Source organism: Laetiporus sulphureus, assembly GCF_001632365.1.
Source record: "Laetiporus sulphureus 93-53 unplaced genomic scaffold LAESUscaffold_34, whole genome shotgun sequence".
Classification (NCBI taxonomy): domain Eukaryota; kingdom Fungi; phylum Basidiomycota; class Agaricomycetes; order Polyporales; family Laetiporaceae; genus Laetiporus; species Laetiporus sulphureus.
Genome location: NW_024468543.1, coordinates 134165 through 148722, shown reverse-complemented (window position 1 = coordinate 148722; position 14558 = coordinate 134165). Strand labels below are relative to the sequence as shown.

General features: G+C 52.4%; 10 protein-coding genes across 10 annotated transcripts; 6 read left to right on the top strand and 4 right to left on the bottom strand.

Moving 5' to 3' along the window:
* Positions 1–295: 295 nt before the first annotated feature.
* On the top strand, positions 296–1362 carry LAESUDRAFT_312528 (uncharacterized protein). Its single transcript, XM_040901964.1, has 5 exons — positions 296–495; positions 550–673; positions 736–818; positions 869–948; positions 1010–1362. Exons 1-5 carry the CDS (start codon positions 397–399, stop codon positions 1059–1061), a joined length of 438 nt encoding a protein of 145 aa, XP_040761916.1. The 5' UTR covers positions 296–396; the 3' UTR covers positions 1062–1362.
* Positions 1363–1501: 139 nt separating this feature from the next.
* LAESUDRAFT_728410 (uncharacterized protein) lies at positions 1502–2301 on the bottom strand. Its single transcript, XM_040909436.1, has one exon. It carries the CDS (start codon positions 1880–1882, stop codon positions 1664–1666), a length of 219 nt encoding a protein of 72 aa, XP_040761915.1. The 5' UTR covers positions 1883–2301; the 3' UTR covers positions 1502–1663.
* Positions 2302–3486: 1185 nt separating this feature from the next.
* Positions 3487–4773, bottom strand: LAESUDRAFT_312391 (uncharacterized protein). Its single transcript, XM_040901963.1, has one exon. The coding sequence runs from the start codon at positions 4644–4646 to the stop codon at positions 3777–3779; it is 870 nt and encodes a 289-aa protein (XP_040761914.1). The 5' UTR covers positions 4647–4773; the 3' UTR covers positions 3487–3776.
* On the top strand, positions 4427–6240 carry LAESUDRAFT_703740 (uncharacterized protein). Its single transcript, XM_040906529.1, has 5 exons — positions 4427–4650; positions 4707–4770; positions 4825–5315; positions 5375–5681; positions 5731–6240. Exons 3-5 carry the CDS (start codon positions 4827–4829, stop codon positions 5757–5759), a joined length of 825 nt encoding a protein of 274 aa, XP_040761913.1. The 5' UTR covers positions 4427–4650; positions 4707–4770; positions 4825–4826; the 3' UTR covers positions 5760–6240.
* LAESUDRAFT_728403 (uncharacterized protein) lies at positions 6173–6685 on the top strand (the record flags this gene model as incomplete). Its single annotated transcript, XM_040909435.1, has 3 exons — positions 6173–6294; positions 6371–6542; positions 6610–6685. Coding segments are annotated over exons 1-3 (268 nt in total), but the record flags the coding sequence as incomplete, so codon positions are not given.
* LAESUDRAFT_728402 (uncharacterized protein) lies at positions 6418–7503 on the bottom strand. Its single transcript, XM_040909434.1, has 5 exons — positions 7433–7503; positions 6918–7379; positions 6766–6858; positions 6575–6716; positions 6418–6509 (listed from the first exon to the last, which is right to left on the bottom strand). Exons 2-3 carry the CDS (start codon positions 7099–7101, stop codon positions 6839–6841), a joined length of 204 nt encoding a protein of 67 aa, XP_040761911.1. The 5' UTR covers positions 7102–7379; positions 7433–7503; the 3' UTR covers positions 6418–6509; positions 6575–6716; positions 6766–6838.
* Positions 7504–7617: 114 nt separating this feature from the next.
* LAESUDRAFT_312295 (uncharacterized protein) lies at positions 7618–8909 on the bottom strand. Its single transcript, XM_040901962.1, has 6 exons — positions 8833–8909; positions 8528–8774; positions 8402–8471; positions 8275–8350; positions 7704–8185; positions 7618–7649 (listed from the first exon to the last, which is right to left on the bottom strand). The coding sequence occupies exons 2-5, from the start codon at positions 8596–8598 to the stop codon at positions 7899–7901; spliced, it is 504 nt and encodes a 167-aa protein (XP_040761910.1). The 5' UTR covers positions 8599–8774; positions 8833–8909; the 3' UTR covers positions 7618–7649; positions 7704–7898.
* A 2186-nt stretch (positions 8910–11095) lies between these two features.
* LAESUDRAFT_312212 (uncharacterized protein) lies at positions 11096–12041 on the top strand. Its single transcript, XM_040901961.1, has 3 exons — positions 11096–11403; positions 11486–11572; positions 11625–12041. The coding sequence occupies exons 1-3, from the start codon at positions 11215–11217 to the stop codon at positions 11850–11852; spliced, it is 504 nt and encodes a 167-aa protein (XP_040761909.1). The 5' UTR covers positions 11096–11214; the 3' UTR covers positions 11853–12041.
* Positions 12042–12441: 400 nt separating this feature from the next.
* Positions 12442–12945, top strand: LAESUDRAFT_728396 (uncharacterized protein). The gene has a single exon (XM_040909433.1). It carries the CDS (start codon positions 12500–12502, stop codon positions 12890–12892), a length of 393 nt encoding a protein of 130 aa, XP_040761908.1. The 5' UTR covers positions 12442–12499; the 3' UTR covers positions 12893–12945.
* A 428-nt stretch (positions 12946–13373) lies between these two features.
* Positions 13374–14552, top strand: LAESUDRAFT_728392 (uncharacterized protein). Its single transcript, XM_040909432.1, has 3 exons — positions 13374–13430; positions 13519–14026; positions 14091–14552. The coding sequence occupies exons 2-3, from the start codon at positions 13744–13746 to the stop codon at positions 14129–14131; spliced, it is 324 nt and encodes a 107-aa protein (XP_040761907.1). The 5' UTR covers positions 13374–13430; positions 13519–13743; the 3' UTR covers positions 14132–14552.
* Positions 14553–14558: the final 6 nt, after the last annotated feature.

Here is a 14558-nt window from a genome sequence, read left to right as displayed (position 1 = left end):
AGCGCGCCTGTGGCGCACAATGCCATACCGCCAGGCCCGACGTCTCTCAATCGGGTAATAGCCGCGCGTATCTCGACAGTAATCTGCCTGTTCCGAAGCTGGCCGCTCAACCGCTCGCTTTTCACCATCGCCATTGCAGGATCATTGACATCTATTCAAGGTCGTTGTACTCCTCGACGGCGAAGGCCATCTAGTCGCTCATGCCGGCCACATCGACTCGCTATTCTTCCTGGCGAAACGCGAACATCATCACCAAGATCGTCTGCGGAAAACAGGCCCTGCGCATGACGAGGACATAGAAGCTCTCTTGTCTGAAATTCCAGCGACTGAAGTCGGTAGACATTCCATCGACGTCGTGCCGACGGACTAGATTGGAAAGGATTCCCCGCCCCGGCAATGGCCTCGCATCTTGCAGACGTGCAGCATGTTGCATGGTTCACATACGCATCCCGAAGGAAAAAACGAGTACCTATAGGACGATATAAGTTGGTCTTCGTACGTAGTGCATTCTGATTGTGAAAATCGCGCTGAATTGACTCACGAATATAGATGGCGATCATCGGAAGATACTTCGTGGAAATTGTCCGTACGACGAGCTGCAATGGTTCATATACACGAGTGATGCCTTGTACGAGTGGGGAGTGGCACCAAGGGACTGCATGTTCATACGAATGTGAGCCACCAGTTTATTGACGTAGAAACCTACCCACTCGCACTTCGTTACCATCCTATCAGGTCATCATACGGTCGAAGCGGGAAGTAACGGACGTATATCACGTACGGATGTCGTAGCTGAACTGGCAGAGAGTCTGCCACTGGTGCGTTGATGTCGGACATCTTTAACTGTGGGCCCCCACGAACGCTACAGGCAGTTCTACCAAAAAATAATAATATGATGAGATTTTCCGGAGTTGAATTTTACCATAGCGGAAATTCCAGCGAGGCAAGGTCAGTGCACGGATTCCGAGTGGCATAGATGAAAAAGCTCACCGCGATGAACCCACTGTAGAAACGATGTCAGGCGCATCGCACACCTACTGCGTCTACGCCGACGCGCATAGAACCGCATGATAATCGGTCAGCTATGGCAGTATAAGGCCATCATTCGCCGTTGCAATCTCATGTGGCGAGTGGCGTCGCCTGTGGCAGACAAGTTCGGCAAACGTTGTCACGGACGCTGGGCTGCTCCTCGAAAATAATGTGTGCAGTGCGCATAGCACGGAGGATAGCGTCATGGAGTCTCTGGACGATAATGTTTTGCTGGGCAAGGACGAAGCAGACAGAAAACGTGCAGGCGCGGCACACACGCCTTTCTATCAGGCGCTAACGCGTCTGTGGCTGTCGCGCCGCTCGCGTCCGAATGCGTCCGATGCAGGCTCCAAAAAATTGGGACGATAACAACATGTTATATACATTGTAAGTCGATTCATGATTACAAAACGAGACAGCGTAGTTGAATACGGTCTCTCCTAGAAAGCACTAACGGAACTCCGTGCAGTCTCCATATTTCGTTCTCTTCGCATAGCCTGCCACCATCAACCTCTCGCTCTCATGAGGACCCTCCACCCGCCTCAATGTTCCTCTGTTGCTCCATTAGACCGTTTGCGTCCGGCTGCATCGGGTTTCCGTCTACAATGCGCAGGAAAATCGACGTGACGGCGGTCTAAACCGTGACCTCCGGAGACACCAGCTCGAGCTCGCTCTCGGACTGCATGGCCAACCTCGTCATCACGGCCTCGATATGCGCAAGCTGCTCCGTCATCGTTGTACGAGCCGCCCTCGTCGCAGCATGCCTTCTAGGGGCCCGCTGCATGGCGAAGGGCTTCTCTGACTGCAGGTAACTGAAGTACTCATTGTAGAAGTTCAGCTCCGCCGGTGACATTCTGCGCGACCTCCTGAATGTGGGCAAGGTCGACACCCCGGTGTACGTGTTCGTCGTCGTCCCAACCGTGTTGCCATTGTTTCTACGGTGTACCACACTCGCCCGCGGACCGAAACCCATCGATGCTAGCGTTGGCTGTTGCACAACCGTTCCGTGTGCATTTTGCCTCTCCGCGTTGGGGCCCGCCGGGATGTACGGGAGATCCGCCAACACGGACGTCGGAGTCGAGGCAGGAGAGGATTCGTCCGAGCTTATACCGGAGGTGTCATCCGTGGCTCTCTTCATCGATGAGCCGTCGTTGACAGTGCCAGATGTACGATCGATGGTTCCCTGCCGACATAGATCAGCCATTGTCACTGCAATGTCTATCGTGCACGGAACACTGCTCACCGATGGTATGTCGTCCATAGTCTGTGCCGCCCCATGTTGCACAAGTGCATTCTCCTGGAGCTGCCCATATGTATATCGATCCGCGACACAGGTGGTCGATTCCGTGATCAGTCCTCCGCGTGATGCTCCGTCAACGGCTTCCAGAGTCGTGGGGTAGCTACCATGTTTCTGTATATACAGTGAGTATGGTACTTGTGGCCGTCGATGGCCCATCCCTTGCTTACAACAGAATTGTCAACAGCTGCCGGGTTGGTACAAACAGTACCGTTCAGGACGGTCGCTGCCACATCGTGGCAGGCGTGAAAGATGGAGGTGTTCGACTGACATGAAACATACGCGACACGGTTCCGACTCGGTGAGCCCCGACATTGATACGAAAATGGCGGTTGAATGACTTACCAGCTTGTCGTTCCCCGTCTTGGTCGTGTTAATGTCGAGATTCCCAGATGTGACTTCGCATTCGATGCCGACCTCTCCCGCACAGCCAGCCTTGACCTCCGTGTCAGAGCGATATGGCTGTGCGTTGGGCAAGAGTCTCCTCTTGAAAGCTGCGCCGATGCGCCGTAGAAGGGAGAGCAACATGGTGGAAGTACGTCGAGTGGCGGCGATTGATGAAAATGCGCGATGAGAGATCTGGCAGGATCAAAGGTAAGTGAGCTATTTCATGCGCACAGGGAGCGATAACCCATACAGATGTTCGAAGGTGAAGCGGACGATTGACAAAAGGCACTGGTCGTGGTCGAGGGACAAGTGTGAAGAGGGAGGGCAAGACGCGTCGACGCGGTTGAAGTACGGGCGCTTATATTCGTCGCTCGCGGAGTGCGGAGTGCCTGCCGCAATGCCACCATTCGCCATTGCAATATCATGTGGCGAGTGGCGTCGACTATAGCAGACAACTTCAGCAAAAGTTGTCATGGGCTCCAAGCGGTTCCTCAAAATTAATGCATGCAATGCTCATATATAACATGAAAAAGAGCATATGAAGTCTCTGGAGTATGTTCTGCTGGGCAAAGGCGAAGCAGAAAGAACGCATGCAGGCGCGACGCAAACACGTTTTTCCCAGGCGGTAACGCGTCTGTGGCCGTCGCGCCACTCACGTTCGAACGCGTCCCACGCAAGCTCCAAAAGCATTGGGATGTAAACCGGACGTTATATACAGTGTGAGCTTATTCATGATTATGAACGAGACAGCGTAGTTGAATACGGCCTCTACCCTAAGACAAATTTGTGCAGACCTCTTGTCTCCCTCTCTTCACATCGCCTGCCACCATCAATCTCTCGCTCTCGTGACAACCCTTCATTCATCTTTGTGATCCTCCCCTTGCTTCATAGGGCCATTTGCGTCCGCCGGCATCTGAATCTCGTCTGCGACGCGCAAGGAACTCGACATGGCGGCAATCTGAACCTGGGCCTCCGAGGACAGCAGCTGGGGCTCGCCCTCGGACCGCACTACCAATCCCGTCGTCGTGGCCTCGACTTGCGTCAGTTGTTCCATCATCATCGTCTAGTGCTCCTCTCCCGATCCCGCCATAGCTTGTGCCGCGCGACGTTGAGGTTCGCGCTCATTCGTCAATTTGTCCGAGACTGCCGGCGTGAACTCCCCCTGTAGCTGAGCCTCGTCATCATTTTCCCGAAGGTCGTCCGCCGGCACATGTCGAACACGCCTTTCCAGTTCTCTTGCTCCCCTCCTTGCCGTACGAGCCTTCCTCATCTCAGCAAGCCTTCTCGGGGTCTGCTGCATTGCAAACGGCTTCTCCGACTGCGGGTAACTGAAGTATCCCTTGTAAAAGTCCAACTCCACCGGTGACGTTCTGCGTGGCCTGGTGAACGTGGGCAGTGTCGACACCCACAGCCTTGTTGTCCGTGCTAAGCGCAGGAGGACTCGAGAAGGACGTTGGCCAGGTAGAAGCGAGGCGAGACTACGCGTGCCACGCGAGGGCCAGACGTCACTGTCAGTGACCAAGGAAAAAATGTGGACGGGCTTGACACTTGACAGTGGCCGCAGTGTGACCCAGAACATCGGCGGCCATGAAGTCCAATCACTCAGGCAGCAACATTCAATATCTAGAGTGTTCGGGCCAGAATAAATACATGTACCATGTATGCATAATATGACCCATTGCCTCCCCCGAATATTTGACCGGAGGCATCCCTGAGTGAGTGGAGCCCTCCGCCACGGACTCCGTGTGGGCGCGAGTGTGCAGGCCATGCTGTTTGGCTCATGTTGAACCTCGACTGTGGCCACGGCTATTTTACACGGCCATACTCGGGCCGCTTGTCCAACAACCCCCATCGGCTCTTCCACGCGCCTGCACGACAAAGTCTCTGCACATAGACTTTTGTCTTTCATCCTGACTTCTCCTTCGACTTTCATCCTCGTACGTATCAGATTTTTCGCTCTTTCTAACCTTTACTCAAGCGTCTTCATCCGAAGCATTGCGTTTGTGTTCTGCTCTCAACCTAGTCCTCTTCCTTATAGCCCATTATCTTTTATCTTCGTACGCATCCTTATACCACTCTCCCTTAATCTTGCTTAAATCCAAGGAACACAGCAATGACATCCACCCCCAACGACGCAGCCGCCTTCGAGGCCGCTATCATTCGTGCTTGCGCTGAACACGAGCGCTCTCATTGGAGGGAGAATGGCTACAGACGTTGCCTCGTCATCGATGGATTCTTCGTTAAATTCGACGATTACGAGTCTCTGTACCCTGAATTTGAGACGCAGACGTACGTCTTCCAGTGTGCAAAGAGCAACATGAGTGCGCCACACGTTCCTGAGGTCATTCAATTCTTCCATCGTGACCATCAGATGTCGTACATGGTTATGGAGAACCTCAAGTTTACTCCCACTCCAGTCCCGGACCTTCCCCAAAGGGCGGCACTGGCAATCCAGTGGCTTCGTGATCTTCCAACTCCTCCTCCCGACCGTGTCCGGATTGGCCCTCTAGGAAGCGGTCACGCCCGCCATAAGTTTTTCAAGGACTACAATGCGCCTCTGTCTTTCTCAAGCATCCAGGCTATCGAGCGGTACTTGAATAAAGTGTGTCCATGCTTGTATTTTCTTGTGTTCGCCATCCACTAACATATGACTTGGGCTAGGCTAGTACGAAGGTTACGCCCAGGTCCGGGCCAGTAGCACACGTCAGCCTTTGCAATGAGCGGCTGGTCTTTACGCAGTCCGACATGGACGAGAGCAACTTCGGCGTCGATGTCGAAGGGAGGACGTGCCTCTTTGACTTCGGAGCAGTAGGATTACTGCCAGAATCATTCGCCAGCTATACTATGTCTTCGAGCGTCCAGTTCACCGCCGCCGTCGCGCAGCACTTGGGTTGGCCGTCCAGTCCCAATCTACGTACGATGGGTAGGATCAGTACATTTTTGTGGATGTATTTCGATCCGACCTTGGGTACGTTAACTTGTATTTGACATGGGATTTTAATGAACGTTCGTTATAGGTCTGGACGATAACGGCAATCCCAGATAGCGTAGTAAGTTTCGATATATGTATAGCCTTGCGATCTCCAAGCTACATGTAGTAAGCGAACCTCTCTGCTTGCTATAGAAGTTGCACGAATAACTAATCTAGAACCATGATTCCTGGGGTTTGTTTTTTCCAAACGAGTATATTCTGCAACCGTTGTCCGAGTCCTCTGCCGTTGTCTTTCTCCTAATAACTAACTGTCTTCTTCGCATCCCGTTTATTTGTGCAAATCATGCTCTCCTTCTCCTAAACATGATTTTTCATGAAATGCTGGCTCGTCTCTGCGATTTGTTAGTCTCAGTTTTCGAGCTTTTCTTTGCCGCTATTGATGTGTCGTAATATGTAGTACCTCGAGCTTCTCATTATTGATAGTAGCACTAGTACGACTGGCTTTCCCCTCTACTTATCGAACTCCATTTGGCTTGGGAGACGACGGACATTTCCATTATTTAATCTTGGACCTAGCTTGAACATGATGGTCGCCCTACAAACGTTTGCATGAAAGCCGAGTTCTTGAGTCGACAACATCGTTCCAGCTCTACGCCCGCACACGCGATGATGTATGAGATGAAGAGGGGATTCGACGGCATAATTAAGAGAAGACAGTGTCTTACTTGTATGTGAAGTCCTGGGTGAAGGCGCTCGCACGCACACATGTTTGCTCATTTCTTCGAGAGCGCCGAATGCGAACTACTACGATACAATCAGCCCTGATGACAACCGTTCCCCGTGTATGTCAAGAGGTGGGGTGAGCTGTGAGATAGGAATAAGTTTCGGTAATTGCCTCTGAACCGTTTATGAACTTCCGTATTACTGACATAAATTACCACCATTGTAAGATGTAGGGACGTACTCAGACGTATTCCTTCACCAGCTCACAGAATGGTCATGTTGAGAGGGAAAAGGTAGAATAACAAGCTAGATGCCGGCCGTACGTTCTTGCTCGAACCAGAACAGACTCTGCGATTGAACATCAACTTCGGCGGCCATTGCACAGTTTGCCCCATACCATGAACTTGAACGCCACAGGCGGTGGCAGCACTCAAATAACCTGGTATGACTCCGTTGAAGCTGGACAAACTTCATGGAGCGGATATATACCCTTTTCAACGATGCAGATTCAGTGCGCAGCTCACGATCCACATTAGTGGAGAAGCTCACCATCCTGCTGTCGTTGTGTGAATCGCCGATCATATCTCAAGGCCTCATCCTCCATCCCCCTATAACGACCTGCTTGAACACGTACTCGAAAAGCGGTAGGATGCGATATTGCAAATTCGCCACTCAAACCCAACTGACGAGTGGCGCCGGCGATGGCGGACCATTTCGCGGACTGCAGTTTCATCAGGTAGCTTCCTAGAAACAATTTAGAGAATCGTTCAGCACGGAGTGGCACGGTGATAGTACGAGGAGAAAATTCGGCGGCTGTGGCGAGGGTCAGGTACGCAATGCTCAGGCGCGACGCGAACACGTTGGCTTTGGGCGCTAACGCGTCTGTGGCGTCTGGGCCACTTGCAGTCGAACGCGTCCAATCGCACGCTCCGGGCCACAGGAGAATAATTTGATACTATACACATTGGGAGTTACGTGCTCCCCCTATATGAGACATCGTGATCGTGCAGACTTTCCTCACAAGCGTTAACGCAATATCATATTTGTTCTCTAAATGAACTCGCCTGCCATCGGGCTACTCACACACCTCTTCACAGCCTTGTCGTCCGTGATAAGCACAGGAGGGCTCGAGAAGGATGTGGACCAAGTAGAAGCGAGGTGAGACTACGCATGCCACGCTAGGGCCAGACGTCAGTGGCCAAGAAAAATGCGGACGAGCTTGACAGGCTACATGCTTGAGCGTGGCCGCAGTGCAAAAGTATCGGCCATGAAGTCCAATCGCTAGGCAGCAACATTCAATGTCTTGAGTATTCGGGCCAGAATAAATGAATATACCATGTATGCACAGCATGGCCCATTGCCTCCCGCGAATAATATTTGACCGGAGGTATCCCTAAGCGAGTGGAGCCCGCTGCCACAGACGTGTTGGTGCTAGTAAACAACGTGTTCAGGCCACGTTGTTTGGCTCATGTTGAACCTCGACTGTGGCCACGGCTATCTATTTAAGGCCGCCATACTCGAGCCGCTTGTTCAACACCCCCATCGGTTCTTCCGTACGCCTGCACGGCAAAGTCTCTGCGCACAGAGCTTGAGTCTGTCCGCTGTCTTCTCACTGTTCGCCTTTGTTGTCTGGTCACTTGCCACTCGTTCTTCTTTGATCGCCATATCATCATGATCACTCCTCCCCCGAACGACGAAGAGAATGCCCTTCAAGTGGATCCTCGAGAAGATGTGCATATGCAAGCTGTATCCCCCAGCGAGTGGTCCGATTGGGGAGATGACCCAGCCTCGGCGGATGACTACCAGCAGACGATGGACTTCATGAGAACACAATGCAATACGAGCACAAGCAGCGAGTCGGTGCGTCAGCCAGCTCATCAGTGCCCGTATTGTCCTGTGCACTCACCATTGACCTCAAGGATTGGAATGATTCCGGCAGTCGTCCATCGTCGCCCTGGGTCATGCCTACCGAGGGCGTGTACCTAGGAGAGGGATGGTCAAAATGGGTTAAGAGGACGGATGAAGAGGGCAACTTCGTGGCTTATTGGACCGTGGTGAGTTCTATGGCCGTTGTACATGATTGTGTGGTAGCATGAACAGTTCCTTTGCAGACATATGAAAGCATATTCAAGGACAAGTTTGGCCGTGCAAAAACATACACCAAAGGCCCGTACACCATTCCATTGGTGATGCCGCAGCCTGTCCACCCGCGTGAGAGCTTTGAAACCATCCTGTTTGGAAATTGGGATTGTCACGAAGAAGACGGGGAGGTCGTCATCACCAGGCAACCTGGGACCGTCAACATGCCAGATAAGACCGGACGCGTACCTTCGTTTTTGCAGACCGCCAGGGCACCCTCTGTCACGAAACCTTTGAGGCAGACGCCTGCAAGAGCGTGGCCTAAACCTAAATGCTTCTCAGTGAGTTCTGCATACAGCTGTGTAATGTTTGTATAGATACTCACCGAGTTCACTGTGCTTTGTTGGTCTACAGAAGCCAGTCACCGGTCCGTCGCTCTCATCCAGCAAGGTCCAGCCAAGCAACACATCGGCAGCATTGCAGAAGTAGTCCAATCAGAGACGGCATCGCCTTCGGTTATTTGTGTGGCCCACCATGCGGCGCAATTGGTATATGACACTGGCTGAGATACTGGTGCTCTGACTCGAGAGCTCCCAAGCTGAGCTGCGATGGAATTCATTAGACGTAGACTATTTTGATTGGATTGAGGATGTGAGTTACACGGACGGGGACACTTGCACGACAGCGTTAGCTATCTCTCTTTCGTGCCGCTGTAGTTTTGGCGAATAGATTGTCTCGGATCGATCGAGGATTGGACTCGGCGTGCCGCCATCATGACGATCCGGTCCAGTATTGCAGCACAACTACAGGGTTCAGGGAGACACAGTGGTCGACGGACTCATGGCAGGCGTACAATGAATCGGTGGGCCAGCCGGCCATGGCTCAGTCGAAGTAGGTCGACGATTACCGCGCGGGGCCTGTGTCGTCTGAGAGGCGTGGGTAAATCGCCGCCTCAAGCGCGCTTATTCCGCCTTTCATCCACACTTCAGATTGCTGTGTCAAGAAAGCATCTCCTTCTACATCGCATCAACGTGTCTCTACTAGTTACTGCTGCATGGCATTGAAGCAGGATAAGTGGCAGCAAAGCGTCACAAGGCTTCACCAAGCAGCACGAAAGCAGCTTTTTTCCCCTGAGGACGGGCGTGTGGCGACTTGTGGCCTTGCTAGGCTGTGGCTGCGGCTGAATTTCGAGGCATGGCCGCATCGCTGGAAGTATTCACAAATGTACAGATCGCATTCTAATCGTATATACATGAAGCTTTCGTCGACAGGATCGGCTTTACGATAGATAGAGAATATATAGATTATCAATTACTAACTTAGTCGCACGACTACGACGCGATCTCGTGCTCGACGCGCTCAAGTTCGTCGGGCGTTTACGCGCTTGTGGCGCTTTTGGGCATCGAAATGGACAGCTCTCGAAACCGACACTCCGGACAAGTACGAGAAGATGTATAGAGGACGTGTCCCGGATTGAACGGAAATGAAATTATGCACAACCCATATGCAGACTCGATGTGAATTGTGAGAACATTGGAAGATTTAATGACACATCAAGATGTCTCGTCGCTTCCCCTCAAGGACGCAGTATCCAGGAGTCGTGATGACCTCCTCACATCATCACGTCCATATATCAAGCCAGAGTTATCATGTCTCAATAGAGGAAATGAGTCACACTAATACCTTGCAACTGGTCACAACTTTGCCCTTCGCAGTGCATATAATCATTTGTCATTACGTGCTGGTTCTCAAACTGAGAAGACTCTAGAAAGAATGTCATTGCAACTCGGCGAGGCACTTTTCCGTACCATAAAATGCACTTCCAGAGCACTTGTCTTTAGGCTATAAAGCTACAACGGTACTAGCAAATCACTTTTGCAAGTTCCACTACTTCGATAGAGAGGAGCCAAGCCAAAGGATGCAGCTTCAGAACTCAGTCATTGGTTTCACAGTGTAAGGACTTGATTCAGAAAATTCTATGCAGCACAATTTGCTATTGAAGGAAGACATACGATATTTATCTCCAAAGAGGCCGAAGAACAACCTTCCGATCCGAGAAAAAGCAGAGTTTACGTAGACGTACATAGTCTCAGACGACGAGGATCAGTAATAAGGTAGCGAGCAGATGATGTGCATGCGATAATGAGGGCACGTATGCGTGGAATACTCGATGCAGTTATGTGTAAGCGGCGACGATTCGACTCCAGTGTCATCATCACTGGTATGGCGGAAAACGACATGACGATGTATTATGATATAGGCCCCAGCTCTTATATACACTGGTACCATCCCACGCAACATTAACAACCCACCTTTGTTCGTAGGAGGTTATCCTTTGGAAGGGTGTCAGTGTCCACTCATAGTCCGGTCGGACCCTAAGGAGAACCTGAAGTGTGGACGCACCGCCTGCTCAAACAAGTACCACATTTCACGGAAGTCACTGACAGGAGGAACAGGCAAATCAAGGCCACTTCCCTGTGCGGCGTTGGGTTCCAAGAGAATCGGAGTTGGATGGGTTGCTCGGGCCATTGCCACCAGCCACGAGGCACAATAAGCGCCCCCTACAAAATGTGCCACTCCGTCGCGTCGCCTTTGTTATCGCACTTGCCCCTCGACCACCACGAGTGCCCTTCACCGTTGACACATTCGTCCTTTGGACACTACCTGCATACATCTATACACGCTCACAAAAGCTACCTGCCTTCTCAACCTAACTCATCCCTTTCTCGCATCTCACCGACGTTACAATTCGGCCTACTTCGCGACGATGTTCACTCTTTTCCTGAAGGCCATACGAAGGGCCGGCGTGGCCATGAAGAAGAAAATTCGACCAAAATTCGGACGGCATAGTGCTCCGATTATAGCCACTGCTTCGCAGAGGCTCGGCTGCATCGACTCTCAGATTACAGCTGTGAGATCACAATTTAACACGAACGACAATGAGGACGATGAACTAGTAAGTCAACCAGCCATACATTCGTGACAAATTGTGTGCTCACCGATCATTGACGCTCACTCGATTCTTGCGAACGCCACAGTTGATCCTCACCAACCTGGACCGTCGCGCACCGACCATGGCCATTGCGGCTGAGGACAAGGATGGTAGCTTCAAACACGTGCCTATTGTAAGTTGGGGACCATTGATGACTGCAGAGATATGGACTCATTACGTCGCAGCGTTACGGCTACGGCATCGAGGGGTGCCTGCAATCCGCTGAGGAACTCTCGCTTGTTGGTTCAGTTGCAGCCTCTCTTTCCCACATCGACGGCTGGAACCACGATGTTCATGTTGAGGAAGATGACAATGAGCAGTATGCAATGGCGGAAAGGTTTTCCATCAAGTCGTCGGTGAGTGGCACGTTCGACACACTCGCGCTCTTCGCCTCGAGGTATCATAATGACTAACCCACGTCTTGAAGGAGCATGGCATCACTAAGGGCAACATCGGCAACAACGGCCCGGTTGAGACGCACAGCACCTCGGACGACTGCAACACTGACTCCGACGAGTCAGGTCTCCCCTCTACGCCGCTCTCCCCTCTGTTCAGCTTCCCGGCCACGCACCTGGACCGTGACACAAAGATCAGACATTGTGACGCCACAATTCCTGACCGTCTGCTGGCCCCACCTCTGCAGGAAACACCCGTCTCATCGAAGGAACAGCCTACAGCTGTGAAAGCGTTCGCGGGAGAGATTGCCACGTGGCTGGGCGAATACAACGAAGCTCACCGCGACGATGGGGCCCAGGAGCATTTGTCGCAGCGACACGGACAGGAGGGTGGGATGGACACGACTCCGGAGACGAAGATGAAGATGACCGCAGACGATGATGAGATGATGGAAGAGGCCGTCTCCCAGCTGGCGACGGAGGCATTGATGGCTTCGTGTCCGTGGATCGACGAAGACACGGCGTGGCGGGCGTACATGGCTGCCTTATTCGAGCAGCTGCACATGCACGTGGGTAAGGCCGAACATCTTGCAGAAGACTCCGAAGTGGATGGATTACTGGTGAGTGGGTTTTAAATGATTTATCAGCAACAGTGGGAGCTCAGCATGGATCAGGAGGGCAAGATTGAGGCCACAGCACGCAACGAGGCCAGCGAGTCGAATGCTTCCAAGACTCGCCAGAAGCGGTCCCTCAAGGCTCTGGAAGAGTACCGCGCTCGGCGAATGGCCCGTCTCAAGCGGCGCGAGGAGCAAGACAAAGCATTCCGTCTGCGCATGGGAGTCATCAAAGAGGCCGCGAAGGCACACTGCGCCCTTGATCTCATGAGCTTTGCAATTTGGGAAAAGCAGACGGACGCCTGGAGAGCCTGGCGGAAGGAGGTAGAGGAAAAGGCGGGGAGGATTTCACCGCGACCACCGTTGATGGAGATGGTGCTGGAAGACCATGTCCAGAGTGAAGATGAGAAGTACCGCTACGAAGAGGATGGCCATTGGTTTTGACTGGCCATTTGAAACCGGAAGAGGAGAGGGGCTTTGTTGTCTGGCCGGAAGATGTCCTCTAGGATATCGTATTCAACTACATTATCTCAGTAGCGATTAGCATTAAATCACTCACAATGTACATATAACCGACTAGAGTCTTACCAGGCCTCCCGAGGCGATGCATCCATAAGCAAGTGTGGCCACCGCCACAGACGCGCTGGCGCCCGCTACAACATGTTCGACTCGCGTTGTTTAATTCGAGTGGCACTTCGACCTCCGACACGACTATAAATGCGGCTGCACCCCAGCTCTTTTTGTAATCTTCACCTGCTCGGCCACTTCCTGCGCCACGCAGAACTTTCGCTCTCGAGCCACTAGCCTTTCTATCAATTGCGCGTACCACTGAGCCATGGCCACCCGCCCCATGGAATGCGACTGGAATACCACGTTGGTGAATCCGGAAGACGATCACCGCACGGTCGTGGCATCCCCCACCGAGTGGAGCGACGAGTCGGACTCGTGGTTCGACGATGAGCAAGAATTCGATGCGGACGCCTTTGCAAATGCCCAAAATAAAACATTCACGGACAGCGATTCCGTACGTCAGCTCGCCAATCAGTGTCCGTTTTATTCTGTGCACTTACCAACGCGTACAGGGTTCGGTCGACGGGGACCACCGCCCTCTGTGGCCATTCTACGATCCAAACTGGCCTTCAAGTTTCGAGGAGAGGCTCTCGGACTGGAAGAGCCGGACTGACAGTGATGGAAACTATGTGAGCAAGTGGTTCGTGGTGAGTTCCTGTGGCGCATATGATTCTTGCATAGTCGATTAATTCATATCCTCCCAGCTGCACAGAACGAGGGTCTTCATGGGCAGGTCCGGTAATCCTATGACCTACATGGACGGCCCCCACAACGTTCGGCTGACGATGCCTCAGCCGATCCCGCCACCTGAGTCATCCCATACTTTACGGAAGGGGCTATGGAGCTGTCATGAAGTGAATGGCCAAATTGTTATCACTGAGCAGATGCCAGCACAGGAAGCGGAAACATTCGGATCGAGCGATGCTGACCTCGGAAGATTATCAAGGGCTCCGCGAGCGACCGCGTCCAGTACCGAACGAGTGAGGCAGGCCCCTGTCGGACCGAGGCCTATGAAGAGGCAAAGAACTGTGGTGAGTCCCACATGCTGCTTCGAAACTCGACAAATGCTCACCACATGACATTATCCTTTCCTACAGACCTCGCCAAAGGTGATGCAGGGTATCTGCGCTGACACCGGAACCACGCAGGACATTTACTGCATGGCTGCTGCGGCTCGTTTGAAGGAGGCACCAGTATCTACGCATGACACTGCGGCCGATCCCATGCTTTTCTAAGCCTCGAATACTACTGCGGGACGTCGTTCGCGAGCATTCGTCTCCGGGCTGTGTGAGACGGCCAGAGCATGTCGAGAACGATGGTACGTAGGGGTATGCATACGACGCCATTGATCTTTGTGTCTCCCGTTATAGAATCTCTTCGTTTCTGTGCGCGATGGTCGCATTATGAAGTGAATGGATTGAATGGATCTGGCCAGATCAGAGTCGACAGGGCCACTCGAATGATTCTGATAGCCTAAACCGAGTCACCAGAAGTCGGAACGACGAATCTGAGACACTCGACGGAGCAGCTGCCATGACAA

Bases quoted from the DNA above. Each gene is read 5' to 3' on its own strand.
- LAESUDRAFT_312528 (XM_040901964.1), top strand. From the start codon at position 397: ATGGCCTCGCATCTTGCAGACGTGCAGCATGTTGCATGGTTCACATAC. The intron at 496-549 runs GTACGTAGTGCA...TCACGAATATAG, and splicing joins GACGATATAAGTTGGTCTTC to ATGGCGATCATCGGAAGATA. The intron at 819-868 runs GTGCGTTGATGT...CGAACGCTACAG, and splicing joins TGGCAGAGAGTCTGCCACTG to GCAGTTCTACCAAAAAATAA.
- LAESUDRAFT_728410 (XM_040909436.1), bottom strand. From the start codon at position 1,882: ATGTCACCGGCGGAGCTGAACTTCTACAATGAGTACTTCAGTTACCTG.
- LAESUDRAFT_312391 (XM_040901963.1), bottom strand. From the start codon at position 4,646: ATGAAAGTCGAAGGAGAAGTCAGGATGAAAGACAAAAGTCTATGTGCA.
- LAESUDRAFT_703740 (XM_040906529.1), top strand. From the start codon at position 4,827: ATGACATCCACCCCCAACGACGCAGCCGCCTTCGAGGCCGCTATCATT. The intron at 5,316-5,374 runs GTGTGTCCATGC...GACTTGGGCTAG, and splicing joins TCGAGCGGTACTTGAATAAA to GCTAGTACGAAGGTTACGCC. The intron at 5,682-5,730 runs GTACGTTAACTT...CGTTCGTTATAG, and splicing joins GTATTTCGATCCGACCTTGG to GTCTGGACGATAACGGCAAT.
- LAESUDRAFT_728402 (XM_040909434.1), bottom strand. From the start codon at position 7,101: ATGAAACTGCAGTCCGCGAAATGGTCCGCCATCGCCGGCGCCACTCGT. The intron at 6,859-6,917 runs GTGAGCTTCTCC...ATCGTTGAAAAG, and splicing joins CACACAACGACAGCAGGATG to GGTATATATCCGCTCCATGA.
- LAESUDRAFT_312295 (XM_040901962.1), bottom strand. From the start codon at position 8,598: ATGGTTTCAAAGCTCTCACGCGGGTGGACAGGCTGCGGCATCACCAAT. The intron at 8,351-8,401 runs GTTGCCCTCTTC...TCCCTCTCCTAG, and splicing joins ACGGTCCAATAAGCCACGAA to GTACACGCCCTCGGTAGGCA. The intron at 8,186-8,274 runs GTGAGTGCACAG...GTTCTCATGAAG, and splicing joins TCCAATCCTTGAGGTCAATG to TCCATCGTCTGCTGGTAGTC.
- LAESUDRAFT_312212 (XM_040901961.1), top strand. From the start codon at position 11,215: ATGTTCACTCTTTTCCTGAAGGCCATACGAAGGGCCGGCGTGGCCATG. The intron at 11,404-11,485 runs GTAAGTCAACCA...CGAACGCCACAG, and splicing joins ACAATGAGGACGATGAACTA to TTGATCCTCACCAACCTGGA. The intron at 11,573-11,624 runs GTAAGTTGGGGA...ATTACGTCGCAG, and splicing joins GCTTCAAACACGTGCCTATT to CGTTACGGCTACGGCATCGA.
- LAESUDRAFT_728396 (XM_040909433.1), top strand. From the start codon at position 12,500: ATGGATCAGGAGGGCAAGATTGAGGCCACAGCACGCAACGAGGCCAGC.
- LAESUDRAFT_728392 (XM_040909432.1), top strand. From the start codon at position 13,744: ATGGGCAGGTCCGGTAATCCTATGACCTACATGGACGGCCCCCACAAC. The intron at 14,027-14,090 runs CTATGAAGAGGC...ACAAATGCTCAC, and splicing joins GGCCCCTGTCGGACCGAGGC to CACATGACATTATCCTTTCC.